The sequence below is a fragment of the Oncorhynchus keta genome, chromosome 25 (genome assembly GCF_023373465.1).
Source record: "Oncorhynchus keta strain PuntledgeMale-10-30-2019 chromosome 25, Oket_V2, whole genome shotgun sequence".
Lineage (NCBI taxonomy): Eukaryota > Metazoa > Chordata > Actinopteri > Salmoniformes > Salmonidae > Oncorhynchus > Oncorhynchus keta.
Window position 1 is genome coordinate 26,720,562 of NC_068445.1, and position 19,297 is coordinate 26,739,858.

Sequence of the window (19,297 nt, forward strand, 5' to 3'; positions counted from 1 at the left end):
CTCTCTCTCTCTCTCTCTTTCTCTCTCTCTCTCTCCCTACCTACCTCTCTCTACCCTCTCTCTCTCTCTCTCTCTCTCTCTCTCTCTCTCTCTCTCTCTCTCTCTCTCTCTCTCTCTCTCTTTCTCTTTCTCTTTCTCTTTCTCTCTCTCTCTCTCTCTCTCTCTCTCTCTCTCTCTCTCTCTCTTTCTCTCTCTCTCTCTCCCTACCTACCTCTCTCTACCCCTCTTTCTCTCTCTCTTTCTCTCTTTCTCTCTCTCTCTTTCTCTCTCTCTCTTTCTCTCTCTCTCTCTCTCTCTCTCTCTCTCTCTCTCTCTCTCTCTCTCTCTCTCTCTCTCTCTCTCTCTCTCTCTCTCTCTCTCTCTCTCTCTCTCTCTCTCTCTCTCTCTCTCTCTCTCTCTCTACCTGCTGTCGAGTACATCTCCATGGCAACTGTAACCAATGACACTCTCTGTTGCCTAGTAAGCTGGCCAGAGGCAGAAGCAAATTTGTGTGGAGATCTGCTGATGTATGGGAGATTGTGTGTACTCATGCCTTGACAGAACTGCACATTTGCTGCTTAGGTCACTATAACCTCTATATGCTTTTTAGCATATTATTTCCTTTTGTGAGGAAATAATTTTGATAAAAGCGTCTGCTAAATGGCCTATAGAGTGGGAATCATAAGTATTCACCCCACTTGGATTTTTTCTAATTTTGTTGTAGTACAAAGTGGGATTGAAGTAGATTTAATTGTGATTGTTTGTTATTGATCTACACAAAATGCGTCATAATGTAAACGTGAAAATACAATTCTACACGTTTTTACAAATTTACTAAAATATGGTCATAAGTATTCACCTCCTTTGTTTAAGAAAGCCTAAATTAGTTCAGGAATAAAAGTTTGCTTAACAAATCACATAATAAGTTACCAGGACTTACTCTGTGTGAAATAATAGGGGTTGACATGATTTTTGAACGACTACCCCTTCATCTGTCCCCTATAAATACAACATATATTCAAGTATTGAATTTCAATCACAGATTCAACTACAAAGACCAGGGAACTTTTCGAAAGCCTCAAAAAGGAGGGCAGTGATTGATAGATCGGTGACAATAACAAATCAGACATTGAATGTCTCTTTAAGGATGGTCAGGTTAATAATTGTGCCGTGGATGATGTATTAAACCACACAGACACATTGAAGATACAGTCGTCCTTCTTAACTGATCTGCAGGACAGGAAGGAAGCTGCTTAGGGATGTTATCATGAGGCCATTGGTGATATTAAAACAATCCAGTGGCTGTGATGGGAGAAAACTGAGGATGGATCAACAACGTTGTAGTGACTCTACAATAATGACCTAAATGACAGAGCAAAAAGAATAATACAAATATACAGAATAAAAATATTCCGAAACTTACATCCTGTATGCAACAAGGGACTAAAGTAATACTTCAAAAAAACACAGCAAAGGAATACACTTTTTGGCCTAAAAGCAAAGCCTTATGTTTGGGGCAAATCCAACTACACATCACTGAGTAAATACCTCCTTATTTTCAACCATGGTGGTGGCTGCATCATGGTATAGGTATACTTGACATTAGGCAAAGACTGGGGAGTTTTTCAGGATAAAAAGTGATGGCGCTAAGCACGTGCAAAACCCTAAAGGAAAACCTGCCTCACCTTTACACCATACACTGGGAGAGGAATTAACCTTTCATCAGGAAAACAATAACCTACAACACAAGGCCAAATCTACATTGGAGCTGCTTACCAATGAGATAGTGAATGTTCCTGAGAGGCCAAGTAACAGTTTTGACTTAAATCTGCTTGAAAATCTATGGCAATAATTGAACATATCTGATTTTTAAAATATTGCACAATTCAAGTGTTACAAAGCTCTTAGAGACTTACCCAGAAAGACTCACAGCTGTAATCACTGCCAAAGGTGATTATAACATGTAGTGGGGCTGAAAACGTATTTAATCAAGGTGTTTTATTTTTTATTAATCTTAAAAAATATATACTTTTTCTTCTACCTTGACATAAGAGTATTTTGTGTAGATCATTGAAAAAATGTCATTTGAATCTCTCTCTGAAACACAATAATACGTGAAGAAATCCAAGGGGGGTGAATACTATATTTTTATATATATTATGACCTTGTGATGAGGGACATGGTGGTGCCCGAGGTCAGGACATTTCATCAGTCTCCACCAGGGAGTCTGTCTCCACCAGAGGACAGTCTATTGTCCCTTTATGGCTAGTCTATTGTCCCTTTATGGCCACATGTCACCATGACTAACCCCTGGGACCGGGCAGTATATATACGGGCCACACAATGGACACACAGAATGGACACACACACTCTCTCACACACCCTCACACACATTCTCTCTCACACACACCCTCACACATACAGATTGACATTGAAACACACACACATGCACAAATTGACACCCACAATAGATGTACTTTCTAGAAAAAGCAACAATAAAATGCCTGCCAATAAAAAAAGCATATCCCGCTTTGTATGTCGGCCCAAACATACACCTACTGTAAGCGCACACAAACAACCACACACACAACTCTTCCTTCAAATCAATCCCTGTTGGATGCACCTTGGTGGCCGTTATGGGTGGAAGTGATTTCTCTGGGCCAAAACGGATGTTTTATGACTTGGGAATAGAGGCCCAGATGGTCTGCGCTGTCTGCTTCTCTACCATAGATTAGTTTTAATTAGGCCAAAGTGTGTAATGGCCCAGGCTCTACCTGAGATAAATGGAGTCTGCCCCAGAGACTGATTGTGTGTGTGTGTGTGTGTGTGTGTGTGTGTGTGTGTGTGTGTGTGTGTGTGTGTGTGTGTGTGTGTGTGTGTGTGTGTGTGTGTGTGTGTGTGTGTGTGTGTGTGTGTGTGTGTGTGTGTGTGTGTGTGTGTGTGTGTGTGTGTGTGTGTGTGTGTGTCATGCGGGCAGGGCACAAGGCTTTGACTGCCCCCCTCAACCCCTCCACAGTGGTGGCAGGCATCCTCCTCCAGGACTTGCTGGGTGGTTGGTAATGTGATTATATGGCACAGAAAGGAAACATTCTTAAATGAAGTCCTCAGCGAGCCTGGCAGCTCCTGCTATCTATCCACAACTAAACTCTCTGAAAAGGCCTATACAGAGCCTTGCAGGTTGTATTCACTCAAACTACACTGAAAAAAAATATAAACCAACATGTAAAGTGTTCATCCCATGTTTCATGAGCTGAAATAAAATATCCCAGAAATGTTTCATATGCACAAAAAAACATATTTCTCTCAAACGTTGTGCACAAATGTGTTTACGGCCCTGTTAGTAAGCATTTCTCCTTTGCCAAAATAATCCATCCACCTGACAGGTGTGGCATATGAAGAAGCTGATTAAACAACACAATCATTACATAGGTGCGCCTTGTGCTGTGGACAATAAAAGGTGTCTCTAAAATGTGCAGTTTTGTCACACAACACAATGTCCCATATGTCTCAAATTTTGAGGGAGTGTTCATTGGCATACTGACTGCAGGAATGTTCACCAGAACTGTTGCCAGATAATTTAATATTCAATTCTCTAACATATGCCGCCTCCAATGTCGTTTTAGAGAAATTGGCAGTACATCCATCCAGCCTCACAACCAAAGTCCACTTGTATGGCGTCGTGTGGGCGAGTGGTTTGCTGACATCAACGAGTGTGCCATGGTGGTGGTGGGGTGATGGTATGGGCAGGCATAATCTATGGACAACTAACACAACAGCATTTTATCGATGGCAATTTGAATGCATAGAGATACTGTGACGAGATCCTGAGATCACCTCATGTTTCAGCATGATAATGCATGGCCCCATGTCGCAAGAATTTGTAGACAATTCCCGGAAGCTGAAATTGTCCCAGTTCTTCCATGGGCTGCATACATGTCACCCATTGAGCGCGTTTGGGATGCTCTCGATCGACGTGTATGGCGGCGTTCCAGTTCCCGACAATTTCCAGAAACTTCGGACAGCCATTGAAGAGGAATTAAGATGACGCCGACAGAGATGGCCGCTTTGCTTCGAGTCCTTAGTAAACTATGCAGTATATTGTTTTTTACATTGTTAGCCCAGAAAATCTTAAGCGTTATTACATACAGCTGGGAAGAACTATTGGATATAAGAGCGACGTCAACTTACTAACATTACGACCAGGAATACGAGGAATACGACTTTCCCGAAGCGGATCCTTTGTTCGGACCACAACCCAGGACAGTGGATCTAATCCTAGAAGCCTAATTGCCTTCCAGAAAGACATCAGAGATTGTAACATTCTCTGTTTCACGGAAACATTACTCTCTCGGGATATGCTGTCGGAGTCGGTTCAGCAAACCAGGGTTCTTCATGCGTCGCGCCGACAGAGATAAAAACCTCTCTGGGAAGAAGAAGGGCAGGGGTGTATGCTTCATGATTAATGACTCATGGTGTAATCCCAACAACATACAGGAACTCAAGTCCTTTTTCTCAGCGGACCTAGAATTCTTTACAATCAAATGCCGGCCATATTATCTCCCAAGAGAATTCTTGTCAGTTATCATCACGGCTGTGTATAAACCCCCTCAAGCAGACACCACGACAGCCCTGAAGGAACTTCACGGAACTCTATGTATACTGGAAACCATATATCCTGAGGCTGCATTTATTGTAGCTCTGGATTTAAAAAAAGCACATTTGAGAAGAAGTCTACCTAAACTCTATCAGCATATTTATTGTAGCTTTGCGCAGGCAATACACTCGATCACTGCTACTCTAACATCCGTGATGCATACAAGGCCCTCCCTCGCCCTCCCTTCGGCAAATCTGACCACGACTCCATCTTGCTCCTACCGTCTTATAGACAGAAACTCAAACAGGATGTACCTGTGACTAAAACCATTCAACGCTGGTCTGACCAATCGGAATCCACGCTTCAAGATTGTTTTGATCACGCAGACTGGGAAATGTTCAGAGCAGCCTCAGCGAATAACATCGATCTATACGCTGATTTGTTAAGTTAGTTTATAAGGAAGTGCATTGGAGATGTTGTATCCACTGTGACTATTAAAACCTTCCCTAACCAGAAACCGTGGCTGGATGGCGGCATTCGCGCAAAACTGAAAGTGCGAACCACCGCATTTAACCATGGAAAGAGGACTGGGAATATGGCAGAATGTAAACAGTGTAGTTATTCTCTCTGCAAGGCAATCAAACACGCAAAATGTCGGTATAAGGACAAAGTGGAGTCGCAATTCAACGGCTCAGACACGAGACGTATGTGGCAGGGTCTACAGGAAATTGCGGACAAAAAAAATCAAACCAGCCACATTATGAACACCGACATCTAGCTTCCAGACAAACTAAACACCTTCTTTGCCCGCTTTGAGGATGATACAGTGCCACCGTCGCAGCCTACTAACAAGGACTGCGCCCCCCTCTCTCCTTCTCCGTGGCTGAGGTATGTAAGACATTTAAACATGTTAACCCTCGCAAGACTGCTGGCACAGACGGCATCCCTAGCCACATCCTCAGAGCAAGCACAGACCAGCTGGCTGGTGTGTATAACGACATATTCAATTGCTCCCTATCCCGGTCTGCTAATGGCCACCATTGTTCCTGTACCCAAGAAGGCAACGATAACTGAACTAAATGACTAGCAATCACTTCTGACATAATGAAGTTATTTGAGATAATGAAGTTCTTTGAAGGATCCTATCACCTCCACCTTACCTGCCACCCTAGTCCCACTTCAGTTTGCATACCGCCCCAACAGGTCCACAGACGATGCAATGACTGATTTTATTATATGAACTGTAATTCAGTAAAAATATTTGTTTTTGCATGTTGTGTTTATATTTGTGTTCAATTTACAATAGTCTGATTTGGAATGAAGAATCTGCAAGTTCCATTTGCAAGTCTACCTAGCTGTTTATATTCTTGATGCTTTTTAATTAAATGCTTTTGGTCTTTAAAACATGTGGTTGTGTTTTCTGTTTCTCTGACCTGTGTATCTCTGTCTCTTTAACCTCCCTGTCTCTCTGCCTTCTCTACCCCAGGAATGTGAGTTCGGACGGGGCCGAGGCAAGGCGCAGACTAAGGGAGTGTGAGGGGCTTGTGGATGCTCTGCTGCACGCCTTGCAGTCAGCTGTGGGCAAGAAAGACATGGACAACAAGGTGAGCCTCCAAACCGACCGATATTACTGTATCTGCATTGCCAATATGTCATCTGTTCATTGGAGACATTTAATACCGTGGATGAGGATCTCTTAACTGCTGAGTTTTGCTGTTCTCTATCTAATTTCCTAGAAAATAACCAGTCCCTTTCATATCATATTGCTTGATCAATCTGTATATGTTTGAATTGACATTGTCCCTCCCTCTACCTACATCCCCCCACCAGTCTGTGGAGAACTGTGTGTGTATCATGAGGAACCTGTCTTACCACGTTCACAAAGAGATCCCAGGGGCTGAGAAGTTCACAGACCCGTCCGTTCTGCAGGCCCCGGGCTCTGCGGGCCCTCAGAGGAAGAAGAAGGATGACGCAGGCTGCTTTGGAGGGAAGAAGGCCAAAGGTAAGAGGACAAAACAGAGGGAGACTGGCGAGACATAGGCCCAGTCCCAAGACATAGGCCCAGTCACAAAATGTAGGCCCGGTCCCAAAACGTAGGCCCAGCTTCAAAATGTTGGCCCAGTCCCAAGACATAGGCCCAGTCCAAAAACGTAGACCCAGTCCCAAAACGAGCCTCTTCCATGGACCGCCAGTGATGTCTGATCTGTAGGAAGCACCTATTAACAACAATACAGAAAAAAATCTCACTTTTCTCCTTATCTGGCATTCAGTTACAATGGAATCTAAACCTGTATGCTATTTGTAAAATGGGCCATGTCAGTTTGTATAGTTAACTGTATGTACCCAAGCCTATCACACAGTTCTTCAGCTCTTTAGAGCTCTATTTACCTCATTTAGCCCAGAGCTGTTTCTCCCTAGACAGTTACAGTATTTAGTATAGGCTACCTCTGGTCCTAGACAGTTACAGTATTTAGTATAGGCTACCTCTGGTCCTAAACAGATACAGTATTTAGTATAGGCTACCTCTGGTCCTAAACAGATACAGTATTTAGTATAGGCTACCTCTGGTCCTAGACAGTTACAGTATTTAGTATAGGCTACCTCTGGTCCTAAACAGATACAGTATTTAGTATAGGCTACCTCTGGTCCTAGACAGTTACAGTATTTAGTATAGGCTACCTCTGGTCCTAGACAGTTACAGTATTTAGTATAGGCTACCTCTGGTCCTAAACAGATACAGTATTTAGTATAGGCTACCTCTGGTCCTAGACAGTTACAGTATTTAGTATAGGCTACCTCTGGTCCTAAACAGATACAGTATTTAGTATAGGCTACCTCTGGTCCTAGACAGTTACAGTATTTAGTATAGGCTACCTCTGGTCCTAAACAGATACAGTATTTAGTATAGGCTACCTCTGGTCCTAAACAGATACAGTATTTAGTATAGGCTACCTCTGGTGCTAGACAGTTACAGTATTTAGTATAGGCTACCTCTGGTCCTAAACAGATACAGTATGTCATTCGTATATTTGCCACCTCTAAATCACTGGCTGACTAATGGCTGAACAACAAGCAGAGCTCCCTCTCCTACAACAAATAATGATGGAAATGAATCACTTAGCCAATGATGTGAGACCCAATTTCACTGACCTTTCACCCCTCAGGGTCCAGAGGGGGACGCCAATGATTTAGGGGCCAAGAAAGCACTGGAGCATGTGTCTAAAAGTGTGTGTGTTTACAGATTAATATCATAGATGACAATCTCAAGCGAATTAGCCAGTGGGCTTCTATTGTACATAGCAGTTTATGAGGTGTGTTTAGCCTTCGCAGGCCCTGGAGGTGTACTTTGAAGGAGAGATAGCCTACATTAAAAAAGCTAAAAACGGCCCTATAAAACCAGCATGAGTGCTGGAAGGGGAGTTGGATCTTTCAAGAGAGCTGTTTAGACAACAGTCTTTCACAGCAATTAGTTACATGATAAACGCTCTAAATTACCCCCCGAATTCTGACACTTGCCGTTAGAGCCATTACCATAAATTGACGCTTCAGGCCAACTTATTTAGTGAATGCTAATGGTTGCTTTTTGCATTTCTCTTTTTATTTTTGATTCCTATATTCCTGTGCTGTTATGTGTGGCTGGCTTAGTGCCTTATGTGGCAGTGACTGACCCTCTCTCTCCTCGTTTGTGGCACTACAGTGTAGTGATACACACACGCACATTGGTTTTACTATCCAAGTGGGGACCAAAAAATGTAGTCCCATCCAAAATCCTATTTTCCCTAACCTTAACCCCAAACCTCTAACCCTAACCCTAACTCCTAATCCCAACCCTAACCGTAACCCTAACCCCTAAACCTAAAATACAATTTTTCCTTTTTGGTACTGGCGAAATGTCTCCAAATGTTCCTTGTTTTACTATTCTTCTGAGGACTTTTGGAACACAAATGGATAGTAAAGTTAGACCACACACCTTTTTCTCTATAATGAGCCGAGCACACTGACACCACAACCTCTTTGAGCACTGTCCCAAAAGAATACCTGTGGAGTGCTAATGGGATTTACTCTCTGCTTGTCTACTTTTAACCTATATACTTGTTTCTTTCTTTATATCCCCCACACTCTCTCTTGCTCTCTTTCTTTCCCTCTGCCTCTTAGTGCTGAGCGATTAAATCCAGTGAAATGTCATGAAAAATGTAATCTACGTAATCCCCAAATGTAAGTATTTGTCAGGAGAGGGCCATAAACAATGAGAAGTAATGCGTCTTACCTTTCTGGTAATTTCTGGATTTTGTCAGACAGCTCTGCAGCGAGCCTAGCTAAATAAAATGACTAAAGACAGAACAGTATGGGGAGTACAGAGATGACGTTGTCTGGTTGTTTGGCTGCTACTGCTTAAACACAGATGAAATTATGACTTTAAGGAATTACAAATAATAAAATAATAAAATAAAAACTAAGTAATATACACAACTGAAATATTATATTATTTCATATTAATTTCCTATTTTTCTATTGATGGTCCCAATGTGGACCTGACAGAGAAGGGAATATTTTCTATGTTTTGGCAATTGAATGTTCAATATTTTTGGCTGTGGAACTTCCATTAAAAAGCTCAAAAATAAGTGTAATGTCATTATTTCATAATTTATATATGCACCCATCCCGTTAGCGGGATCATATTCGTCATCCACCGCTGAATTGCAGAGCGCCAAATTAAATCACTAAAAATATTTAATTTTCATGAAATCACAAGTGCAATATAGCAAAACACAGCTTAGCTTGTTGTTAACACCTGGCTTGTCAGATTTCAATAACGCTTTTTGGCGAAAGCATACCAAGCGTTTATGTAAGCACATCTCTTTCAGTAGACAAAATATTACAAACGGCTAGCATCCAAGTAGATTGGTCACAAAAGTCAAAAAAGCAATCAATTAAATCGCTTACCTTTGATGATCTTCATAAGTTTGCACTCACGAGACTCCCAGTTACACAATAAATGTTCCTTTTGTTCCATAAAGATTATTTTTATATCCAAAATACCCCCATTTGGTTGGTGCGTTATGTTCAGAAATCAACAGGCTCGAGCGGTCATGACATCACAGATGAAAATTCCAAAAGTTATTTATCTGTTATTTTACCAGGTAAGTTAACTGAGAACACATTCCCATTTGCAGCAACGACCTGGGGAATAGTTACAGGGGAGAGGAGGGGGATGAATTAGATCATTGTAAACTGGGGATTATTAGGTAACCATTAGGTGAACATCAAAATACTGCCCCCTACACACAAGAGGTTAAAATAATAATTGAAATCGAAATCGTAAACTGTGGTAGTTTTGCAATACTCTAACCGAAACTGAACCACTAATCGCTCAGCACTACTGCCTCTATTTCTCCTTTCCCTCCCTTGATTTCTTTCAAACATGCACCCCCCCCCCCTCTCTCTCTCTCTCTCTCTCTCACTCTCTCTCTCGCTGTCTCAAATTTACAGCCCCAAGTTGACTGAAGTGTTTACTTGTTATTGTCACCTCTAATCCTCACAACCTATTTTATCATTTACTCTTTTCTTCTCCCTGCTTGTGTTTTTGGCATTGCTGCTGCTTCCTTGGCTAACTATAGAGGAATGGTTTAATCAAGGTGAGTGTCCTCATGTCTTGACTCAGCACACCCTCTCATCCCTCCCCTTATAGCTACTGTAGCATTAGTAGTTTGGATCTCCTCCAAAAGGTTTGAAGGACTTCACGTGTTCCCCTCTTTATTTGCTGCACCCTTACTTTAGTTCTACCTCTTTCATCATGCCCCCCAACGTCATGGTATTAGTAATCCAAACCTAGCCTAATCTTCGGGGGTAAAGGTAGGGGAGGACCAGGTAAGACGGGTAAGTCTGGGTAGTGAAAAAGAACCTGGGCTCTAGTTTTTATTCCCAGCTTTAGACTGCAGTGCAGTTTCCCCTCAGCCTGCTGGTAAGTTCTGTTTGAAATGTTAAAGGTTGAGTCTCACATAGTGACATAGGCATGTCCCCTCCCTGTTGAGGATATGGATAGAGAGAGGTTCATTAGCTGGCCCTTCTGTAGTCACCTGGCTCCATTACCCTCCCTGCATTATTAAAGGGGATTTCCACCTGCCATCTCTGGGAAGGGCTGCTACTAGACTTGTGTGTGCAGTGATGCATGTTTCTGTGTGCATGTGTCTGTGCATGCATGCTTGTGTGTTCATCTGCGCGTGTATGTGTGTGGTCCTGCATTGTCTCTAGGACATTGTCAGTGAACTCTGTCAGGTTGTCTCTGAATGTTGCATTTACATATGTTCTCTCTGGCTCTATCCAGCCAGAAAAAACGGCGAGAATGACAAAAACTACGATACGCTGGATCTACCCAAGCGCACAGAACCCACAAAAGGTAGGCTTGTTCTGTCAATGAGGTTTACTTAGTCCAACTTCAACCTGTTGATCCTTTTCTTGTCACTTTTCTTGTCACAAAGGGAGAACATCCCAAATCCATGACTGCCATTGACTTTCTGTCAAATGTTATTTCAAGAGAAATGACCAAATTAGCCTTGTTTTGACAAAAATGCTACCAAGAAATAAATTGGCTTATCATGGATGGTTTGGTCTGACTGGAGGAATGTCAAGTGTTGCACTTGCTTACACATGCTAGAGTGGCGTAGGGTGCCATTTAATTTTTGTTACTGCTTAAATTGCCACCTTGACAGATGACTGCTGCTGATTTGATGTCATTAGCTGGGTTGATATGATAACAACGCCTTTGCTAGCAGAGATCCCAGGCCTTTTGTGAAGCACTCCCAAGCATTTGAGCTGCTTTACATGAGAGTTGAATAGCAGCCAATGTTTCATGTTCTGTAGCCTATGAGTTTCAGGGACACAAATAGTTACAATGGTGTAAGCAAGCGGGTCACCTTGGCCTGTGAGGTAAAGCAGCTGTGTAGGAAGTGAGTCTCTTCCAGCCTCTCCAAGTCTCTCTACTGTTGAACCTGGCTAGGATTAACCTAGCCCACTATAGATACAGAACCTGAGAGGACCAACAGACAGGGGACTGTTGCAGTACTCCCCTCCCTTTAGCTGAGCTAGCACCAGACTCAAAAATTAATCTTCCCAAGTCTTTATATGTCTATAGGCCTACTTTAAGAATAAACTGATACTCTACGCAATGTCTTATCAATTATGTACTGCTTATTTCTAATACACTTGAGGAATGTTATGCCACGATGAAACGGTTTGCTGTACTGCTGTACTGGTCTACCATTTGGAGCTTTTGATACAATAAATATAGGTTGTTTACTGTTGTACTGTTCCTTCTACTGATTTAATGAGTACTTGTCTTGTGTCTCTGTGCAGAAACGTTTCCATCTTCGCCCTTTTCTCCTCGCCTTTCAAAGAATAAACACCTCAACCAGTTGCTACAGTCAAACAACATTGGCATTCAGCCACCACAACAAATCCCTTGTGGGTGTTTGTTTGGGTGTGTTTGTGTGTGTGTGCGCACTCACCTGTGTTTTTCTGTCTGCATATTGCAGTTGAGAGAGATATGTGTGTATGTTGTGGGCTGAGGTATTCACACATCAGTGCCTTCATCATGTCTAATGGCAACCATTCGGTCAATAGCACTTCCTGTGTGGCTACAATTAGCCACATTAGCAAGTTAAAGTGGGCCTCTTGTTAAATTAGATTACAATTAATTGCGGTGCTTTACAGAGGTAAGCCGATTCTGCCTCCTTTTTATCACTCTAAAATCAAGTAAGCAGAAGAGCTGTGAGGAGGATAATTAGCATGTTCCATAGGTTGCTGTCACTGGACGCGCTAGGCACCCTAGGCTAGCTGCAACACAGGCTGGACTCATTGGAAGTGCTAGGCATGCTAGGCTAGCTGCACTACAGGCTGCACTCACTGGAAGTGTTAGGCTTGCTAGGCTAGCTGCAACACAGGCTGCACTCACTGGAAGTGCTAGGCATGCTAGGCTAGCTGCACTACAGGCTGCACTGACTGGAAGTGCTAGGCATGCTAGGCTAGCTGCAACACAGGCTGCACTCACTGGACGTGTTAGGCTTGCTAGGCTAGCTGCAACACAGGCTGCACTCACTGGAAGTGCTAGGCATGCTAGGCTAGCTGCACGACAGGCTGCACTCACTGGAAGTGCTAGGCATGCTAGGCTAGCTGCACTACAGGCTGCACTCACTGGAAGTGCTAGGCATGCTAGGCTAGCTGCAACACAAGCTGCACTCATTGGAAGTGCTAGGCATGCTAGGCTAGCTGCAACACTGGCTGCACTCACTAGAAAGTAGCAATTGGCTGGCTGCAATTTGATCAAGTTTCAATGGTACACAATCAGAAATAATCCCCCCTCTTGTCTTGCTTCACTGCTGTGATTTCATTTAGGGATATAGTATTGAGATGATGCGTGTTTGGGAGAGCAGTTGCTATATTTCATGCATGAGGATGAAAACATGATTTTTTTGTTTTTTACCTGTACTACATATACATTATGTAAATGTGGTGCGAAGTAAACGGATTAACATGATGACACAGTTAAAGGTACGGTGGAACTAAGTATGTCAAACTTGGATTATTGCTCAACTGGATTCATCATTTTATTTGTAGCTACAGTAGTAGGATGGCAGCTGTAGTCTACCCATGATAATTCAAATAGGATATTACACTCACCTACACTGTTTATTTGTCTATGATAATCCTGTGTACTGTGGGTGTAATTTCAGTGTATTTCCCCCTAGTTTATTTTAGAGAATGTGGGGATAGGACAACTCTTCTCCCCAAATGCACTGGCGGAGATGAAATAACAGGGACAGATTTGTGGGAGATTTAATGTTTATTTCAACCCTGATTTGTTGTCTACATCACTTACCAACATGCAGGAGTCTATAATTACGGTAATACCCAGCGTGAGATATAGGTCTCCAGCAGTGTATTGAAACACAAACTCACTCACACATACACACACACTAGTAGTGATTGGTCTGCACCCGGATGAGGGCGTGGAGGAAGACGTTATGGACATGAATAATTTCAGGGACATAATTTTGAATTCACTATGAGTTTGTTATTCTGTGTATAACTAATTGTCCCTGCCTGATTGCACTATAAAGAGGTGCTGTTGATAGAACATAGATCATTAAAGGACTTCCAAAGTTCCCGTTATTGCATTATTCATGGTCCCTGAGAGGAGAACAGAGGCGCTGGAACAAAGTAATTAAGAACTCTGAAAGAAGAAAGCATTTCATTAGGGAGAGAGAGAGTGTGTCAGCCAGCAAGACGATGGAACACTCACTCCAACGTTAATTGAAACGGCACAACGTTAAACCTTTTGCTTTGAGGAAAGGTCATGTACGGTGTGGGAGTGTGCGTGTGCGCGTGCATGCGTGTCAGAGAGCAGAGGGAAATCGCTTCAAAAGAAAACAGTTTTCTTTTGGTTTGCTTCTTCAGTACCGAATGTGTGGGGAGAGAGAGAGGCAGCAGAGTGGAATGATGCGCTTTTGAAAAAGCGGAAACAGTCTTGAGTCAAGTATTCAACCCCTTTGTTTTGGCAAGCCTGAATAAGTTCAGGAGTAAAAAAAATATTAACAACTCACATAATAAATTGCATACAATAATAGTGTTTAACATTATTTTTTAACGACTACCTGATCTCTGTACTCTATACATAGAATTACCTGTAAATTCCCGTGAAATTCAACCTCATATTCAACCACAAAGACCAGGGAGGCTTTTGTAATGCCTCGCAAAAAATGGCACCTGTCAGTAAATGCATTTTTAATGTTTAAGCAGACATTGAATATCCCTTTGAGCATGGTGAAGCGATAAATTACACTTTGAAATTGTATTTGTATTTGTATTTATTAGGGATCCCCATTAGATGCCAAGGCAGCAGCTACTCTTCTTGGGGTCCAAACACACCAAAGCACCCACATTACATATAAAACAAAATATATAACAGTGAACTATGTCTGTACTGAATGAGCTAAAGATAGAACAGTACATCATATAACATCCCTACACCACCACATGTCCACAACACAATGTTCAATACTACCATACAACAATATCACAATGTGTGCAGTTAATATATCAACAATATCACAACCTTTGTGTAGTTAATGGTGTATCAATACACACAGTTACTACAATTATTTTAGTTTTTGAAATATTTAGGACTAACTTATTTCTTGCCGCCCATTCTGAAACTAGCTGCAGCTTTTCGTTAAGTGCTGTAGTCATTTCAGTCGCTGTGGTAGCTGACGTGTATAGTGTTGAGTCTTCCGAATACATAGACACAGGCTTTGTGGCATGTCGTTAGTAAAGATTGAAAAAGATTGAGAATTCCTGATTCTACCTGGAATTTGTTGAAGATTCTTCCATTAAAGAAAACCCTCTGTGTTCTGTTAGACAGGTAACTCTTTATCCACAATATATAAGGTGATGTAAAGCCATAAAACATCAATTTGTCCAGCAACAGACTATGATCGATAATGTCAAAAGCTGCACTGAAGTCTAACAAAGCCCCCACAATCTTTTTTTCATCAATTTCTCTCAGCCAATCATCATTCATTTGTGTAAGTGGTGTGCTTGTTGAATGTCCTTCCCTATAAGCGTGCTAAAAGTCTGTTGTCAATTTGTTTACTGTAAAATAGCATTGTATCTGGTTAAACACCATTTTTTCCAAAAGTTTACTAAGGGTTGGCTGATTGCCCGATTGGTCGGCAATTTGAGACCATAAAGGGAGCTTTACTATTCTTCTTTTTTTTTTAAATGTCACCTTTATTTAACCAGGTAGGCCAGTTGAGAATAAGTTTTCATTTACAACTGCGACCTGGCTGTCACGTTCTGACCTTAGTTCATTTAAGTCATTTAGCAGACGTTCTTATCCAGAGCGACTTACAAATTGGTGCATTCACCTTATGACATCCAGTGGAACAGCCACTTTACAATAGTGCATCTAAATCTTTTAAGGGGGGTGAGAAGGATTACTTTATCCTATCCTAGGTATTCCTTAAAGAGGTGGGGTTTCAGGTGTCTCCGGAAGGTGGTGATTGACTCCGCTGTCCTGGCGTCGTGAGGGAGTGTGTTCCACCATTGGGGGGCCAGAGCAGCGAACAGTTTTGACTGGGCTGAGCGGGAACTGTACTTCCTCAGTGGTAGGGAGGCGAGCAGGCCAGAGGTGGATGAACGCAGTGCCCTTGTTTGGGTGTAGGGCCTGATCAGAGCCTGGAGGTACTGAGGTGCCGTTCCCCTCACAGCTCCGTAGGCAAGCACCATGGTCTTGTAGCGGATGCGAGCTTCAACTGGAAGCCAGTGGAGAGAGCGGAGGAGCGGGGTGACGTGAGAGAACTTGGGAAGGTTGAACACCAGACGGGCTGCGGCGTTCTGGATGAGTTGTAGGGGTTTAATGGCACAGGCAGGGAGCCCAGCCAACAGCGAGTTGCAGTAATCCAGACGGGAGATGACAAGTGCCTGGATTAGGACCTGCGCCGCTTCCTGTGTGAGGCAGGGTCGTACTCTGCGGATGTTGTAGAGCATGAACCTACAGGAACGGGCCACCGCCTTGATGTTAGTTGAGAACGACAGGGTGTTGTCCAGGATCACGCCAAGGTTCTTAGCGCTCTGGGAGGAGGACACAATGGAGTTGTCAACCGTGATGGCGAGATCATGGAACGGGCAGTCCTTCCCCGGGAGGAAGAGCAGCTCCGTCTTGCCGAGGTTCAGCTTGAGGTGGTGATCCGTCATCCACACTGATATGTCTGCCAGACATGCAGAGATGCGATTCGCCACCTGGTCATCAGAAGGGGGAAAGGAGAAGATTAATTGTGTGTCGTCTGCATAGCAATGATAGGAGAGACCATGTGAGGTTATGACAGAGCCAAGTGACTTGGTGTATAGCGAGAATAGGAGAGGGCCTAGAACAGAGCCCTGGCAGAGTCTCCCGTCTGTCCTGAGCTGCCAGAGTCTCCCGTCTGTCCTGAGCTGCCAGAGTTTCCTGTCTGTCCTGAGCTGCCAGAGTCTCCCGTCTGTCCTGAGCTGCCAGAGTCTCCCGTCTGTCCTGAGCTGCCAGAGTCTCCCGTCTGTCCTGAGCTGTCAGAGTCGCCCGTCTGTCCTGAGCTGCCAGAGTCTCCCGTCTGTCCTGAGCTGCCAGAGTCGCCCGTCTGTCCTGAGCTGCCAGAGTCTCCCGTCTGTCCTGAGCTGCCAGAGTCTCCCGTCTGTCCTGAGCTGCCAGAGTCGCCCGTCTGTCCTGAGCTGCCAGAGTCGCCCGTCTGTCCTGAGCTGCCAGAGTCGCCCGTCTGTCCTGAGCTGCCAGAGTCGCCCGTCTGTCCTGAGCTGCCAGAGTCGCCCGTCTGTCCTGAGCTGCCAGAGTCGCCCGTCTGTCCTGAGCTGCCAGAGTCGCCCGTCTGTCCTGAGCTGCCAGAGTCGCCCGTCTGTCCTGAGCTGCCAGAGTCGCCCGTCTGTCCTGAGCTGCCAGAGTCGCCCGTCTGTCCTGAGCTGCCAGAGTCGCCCGTCTGTCCTGAGCTGCCAGAGTCGCCCATCAGCCAGGAGCTGCCAGAGCCGCCAGTCAGCCAGGAGCTGCCAGAGTCGCCCGTCTATCCTGAGCTGCCAGAGTCGCCCGTCTGTCCGGTGCTGCCGGAATCTCCCATCCGTCTGGTGCTGCCGGAATCTCCCGTCCATTCGGGACCCAGTTCGAGGTCGGCGGTGAGGGTCGCTGTGTTAAAGAGGCCACGGAGGCGGGTAAAGTGCGGAGAAGGACTATGGTGGAGTGGGACCCACATCCCGCGCCAGAGCTGCCACCGCGGACAGACACCCACCCAGACCCTCTCCTATAGGTTTAGGATTTGAGGCCGGAGTCCGCACCTTTGGGGGAGGGTACTATCACGTTCTGACCTTAGTTCTTTTATTATGTCTTTGTTTTAGTATGGTCAGGGCTTGAGATGGGTGGGTTGTCTATGTTCCTTTTTCTATGTTTTGGGATTTCTGTGTTTGGCCTGGTATGGTTCTCAATCAGAGGCAGCTGTTTATCGTTGTCCCTGATTGAGAACCATATTTAGGTAGCCTGTTTTCACTTTTGAGTTGTGGGTGATTATTTTGTTATTTCCGTGTTCATTCTAATAAATATGGACACATACCACGCTGCACCTTGGTCCTCACCTTCTTCCACCTTCGACGACCGTTACACTGGCATAGATAAAGCAAAGCAGTGCGACACTAACAACAACACAGACTTACACATGGAATAAACAAACATACAGTCAATAATACAATAGAAAAAGTGTATATACAGTGTGTCAAAATTGTGTAATGAGGTAAGGCAATAAATAGGCCATAGTTGCGAAGTAATTACAATTTAGCAAATTGACACTGGAGTGATAGATGTGCAGATGATGATGTGCAAGTATAAATACTGGTGTGCAAAAAAGTAAATAAAACAATATGGGGATGATGTAGGTAGTTGGATGGGCTATATACAGATGGGCTGTGTACAGCTGCAGCGATCGGTGAGCTGCACAGATAGCTAATGCTTAAAGTTAGTGAGGGAGATATAAGTCTCCAACTTCAGAGATTTTTGCAATTCGTTCCAGTTATTGGCAGCAGAGACCTGAAAGGAAAGGCGGCCAAAGGATGTGTTGGTTTTGGGGATGACCAGTGAGATGTACCTACTGGAGCGCATGCTACGGGTGGGTGTTGTTATGGTGACTAGTGAGCTGAGATAAGGTGCAGCTTTACCTAGCAAAGACTTATAGATGACCTGGAGCCAGTGGGTCTGGCAACGAATATGTAGCGAGGTTAAGCTGACGAGAGCATACAGGTCGCAGTGGTGGGTGGTATATGGGGCTTTGGTGACAAAACGGACGGCACTGTGATAGACTGCATCCGGTTTCCTGAGTAGAGTGTTGGAGGCTATTTTGTAAATGACATCGTGAAGTCGAGGATCGGTAGGATAGACAGTTTTACGAGGGTATGTTTGGCAGCGTGAGTGAAGGAAGCTTTGTTGTGCATGCTAGATTACAATTTGGATTGGAGATGTTTAATATAAGTCTGGAAGGAGAGTTTACAGTCCAGCCAGACACCTAGGTATTTGTAGTTGTTCATATAAGTCAGAACCGTCCAGAGTAGTGAAATGAAATGAAGCTGAAATGAAATGAAGCTGGAGCAGTGAGGTGCTTTCAGAGCGGGTCAGAGAAAATAAAAAAAAGGAAAGAAGATAGGTAATTGTTCTGTTAAAATTCTAAGTTTATGCATTTATTTAGTAAAAAGACAGTAGCTGCTGATAATACTGCTATTGTTGTCAAGGCAGAGGCACAGGACATGTGTGTGTACAGCGCCCCTCTGTCTTACTATATGTGGTCCATGTATCAGATACATCAGATACACTGCATTCGGAAAGTATTCAGACCCCTTGACTTTTTCTATGTTTTCAGACCCTTTACTCAGTACTTTTTTAAGCACCTTTTGCAGCGATTACAACCTTGAGGCTTCTTGGGTAGGAGGCATGGCACACCTGTATTTGGGGAGTTTCTCCCATTCTTCTCTGCAGATCTTCTCAAGCTCTGTCATGTTGGATAGGGGGCGTCGCTGCACAGCTATTTTCAGGTCTCTCCAGAGATGTTTGATTGCGTTCAAATCAAGGCTCTGGCTGGGCCACTCAAGGACATTCAGAGACTTGTCCCGAAGCCACTCCTGCTTTGTCTTGGCTGTGTCTGAGGTCTTGAG

The 19,297-nt window shown here is 43.9% G+C and overlaps 1 protein-coding gene across 20 annotated transcripts in view; it reads left to right on the forward strand.

Annotated features, from left to right (window-relative positions):
* LOC118358464 (splicing regulator ARVCF-like) overlaps positions 1-19,297 on the forward strand; it is a 366,019-nt gene that overhangs the window by 310,369 nt on the left and 36,353 nt on the right. For 16 of the 20 annotated variants that reach the window (XM_052479027.1, XM_052479028.1, XM_052479020.1 and 13 more), the window contains 4 exons: positions 6,060-6,177; positions 6,404-6,575; positions 10,192-10,209; positions 10,899-10,970. In XM_052479027.1, the coding sequence (XP_052334987.1) occupies positions 6,060-6,177; positions 6,404-6,575; positions 10,192-10,209; positions 10,899-10,970 (380 nt within the window). The remainder of the gene's footprint in view (positions 1-6,059; positions 6,178-6,403; positions 6,576-10,191; positions 10,210-10,898; positions 10,971-19,297) is intronic. The other 4 variants (XM_052479021.1, XM_052479025.1, XM_052479035.1 and 1 more) reach the window with 2 other exon arrangements.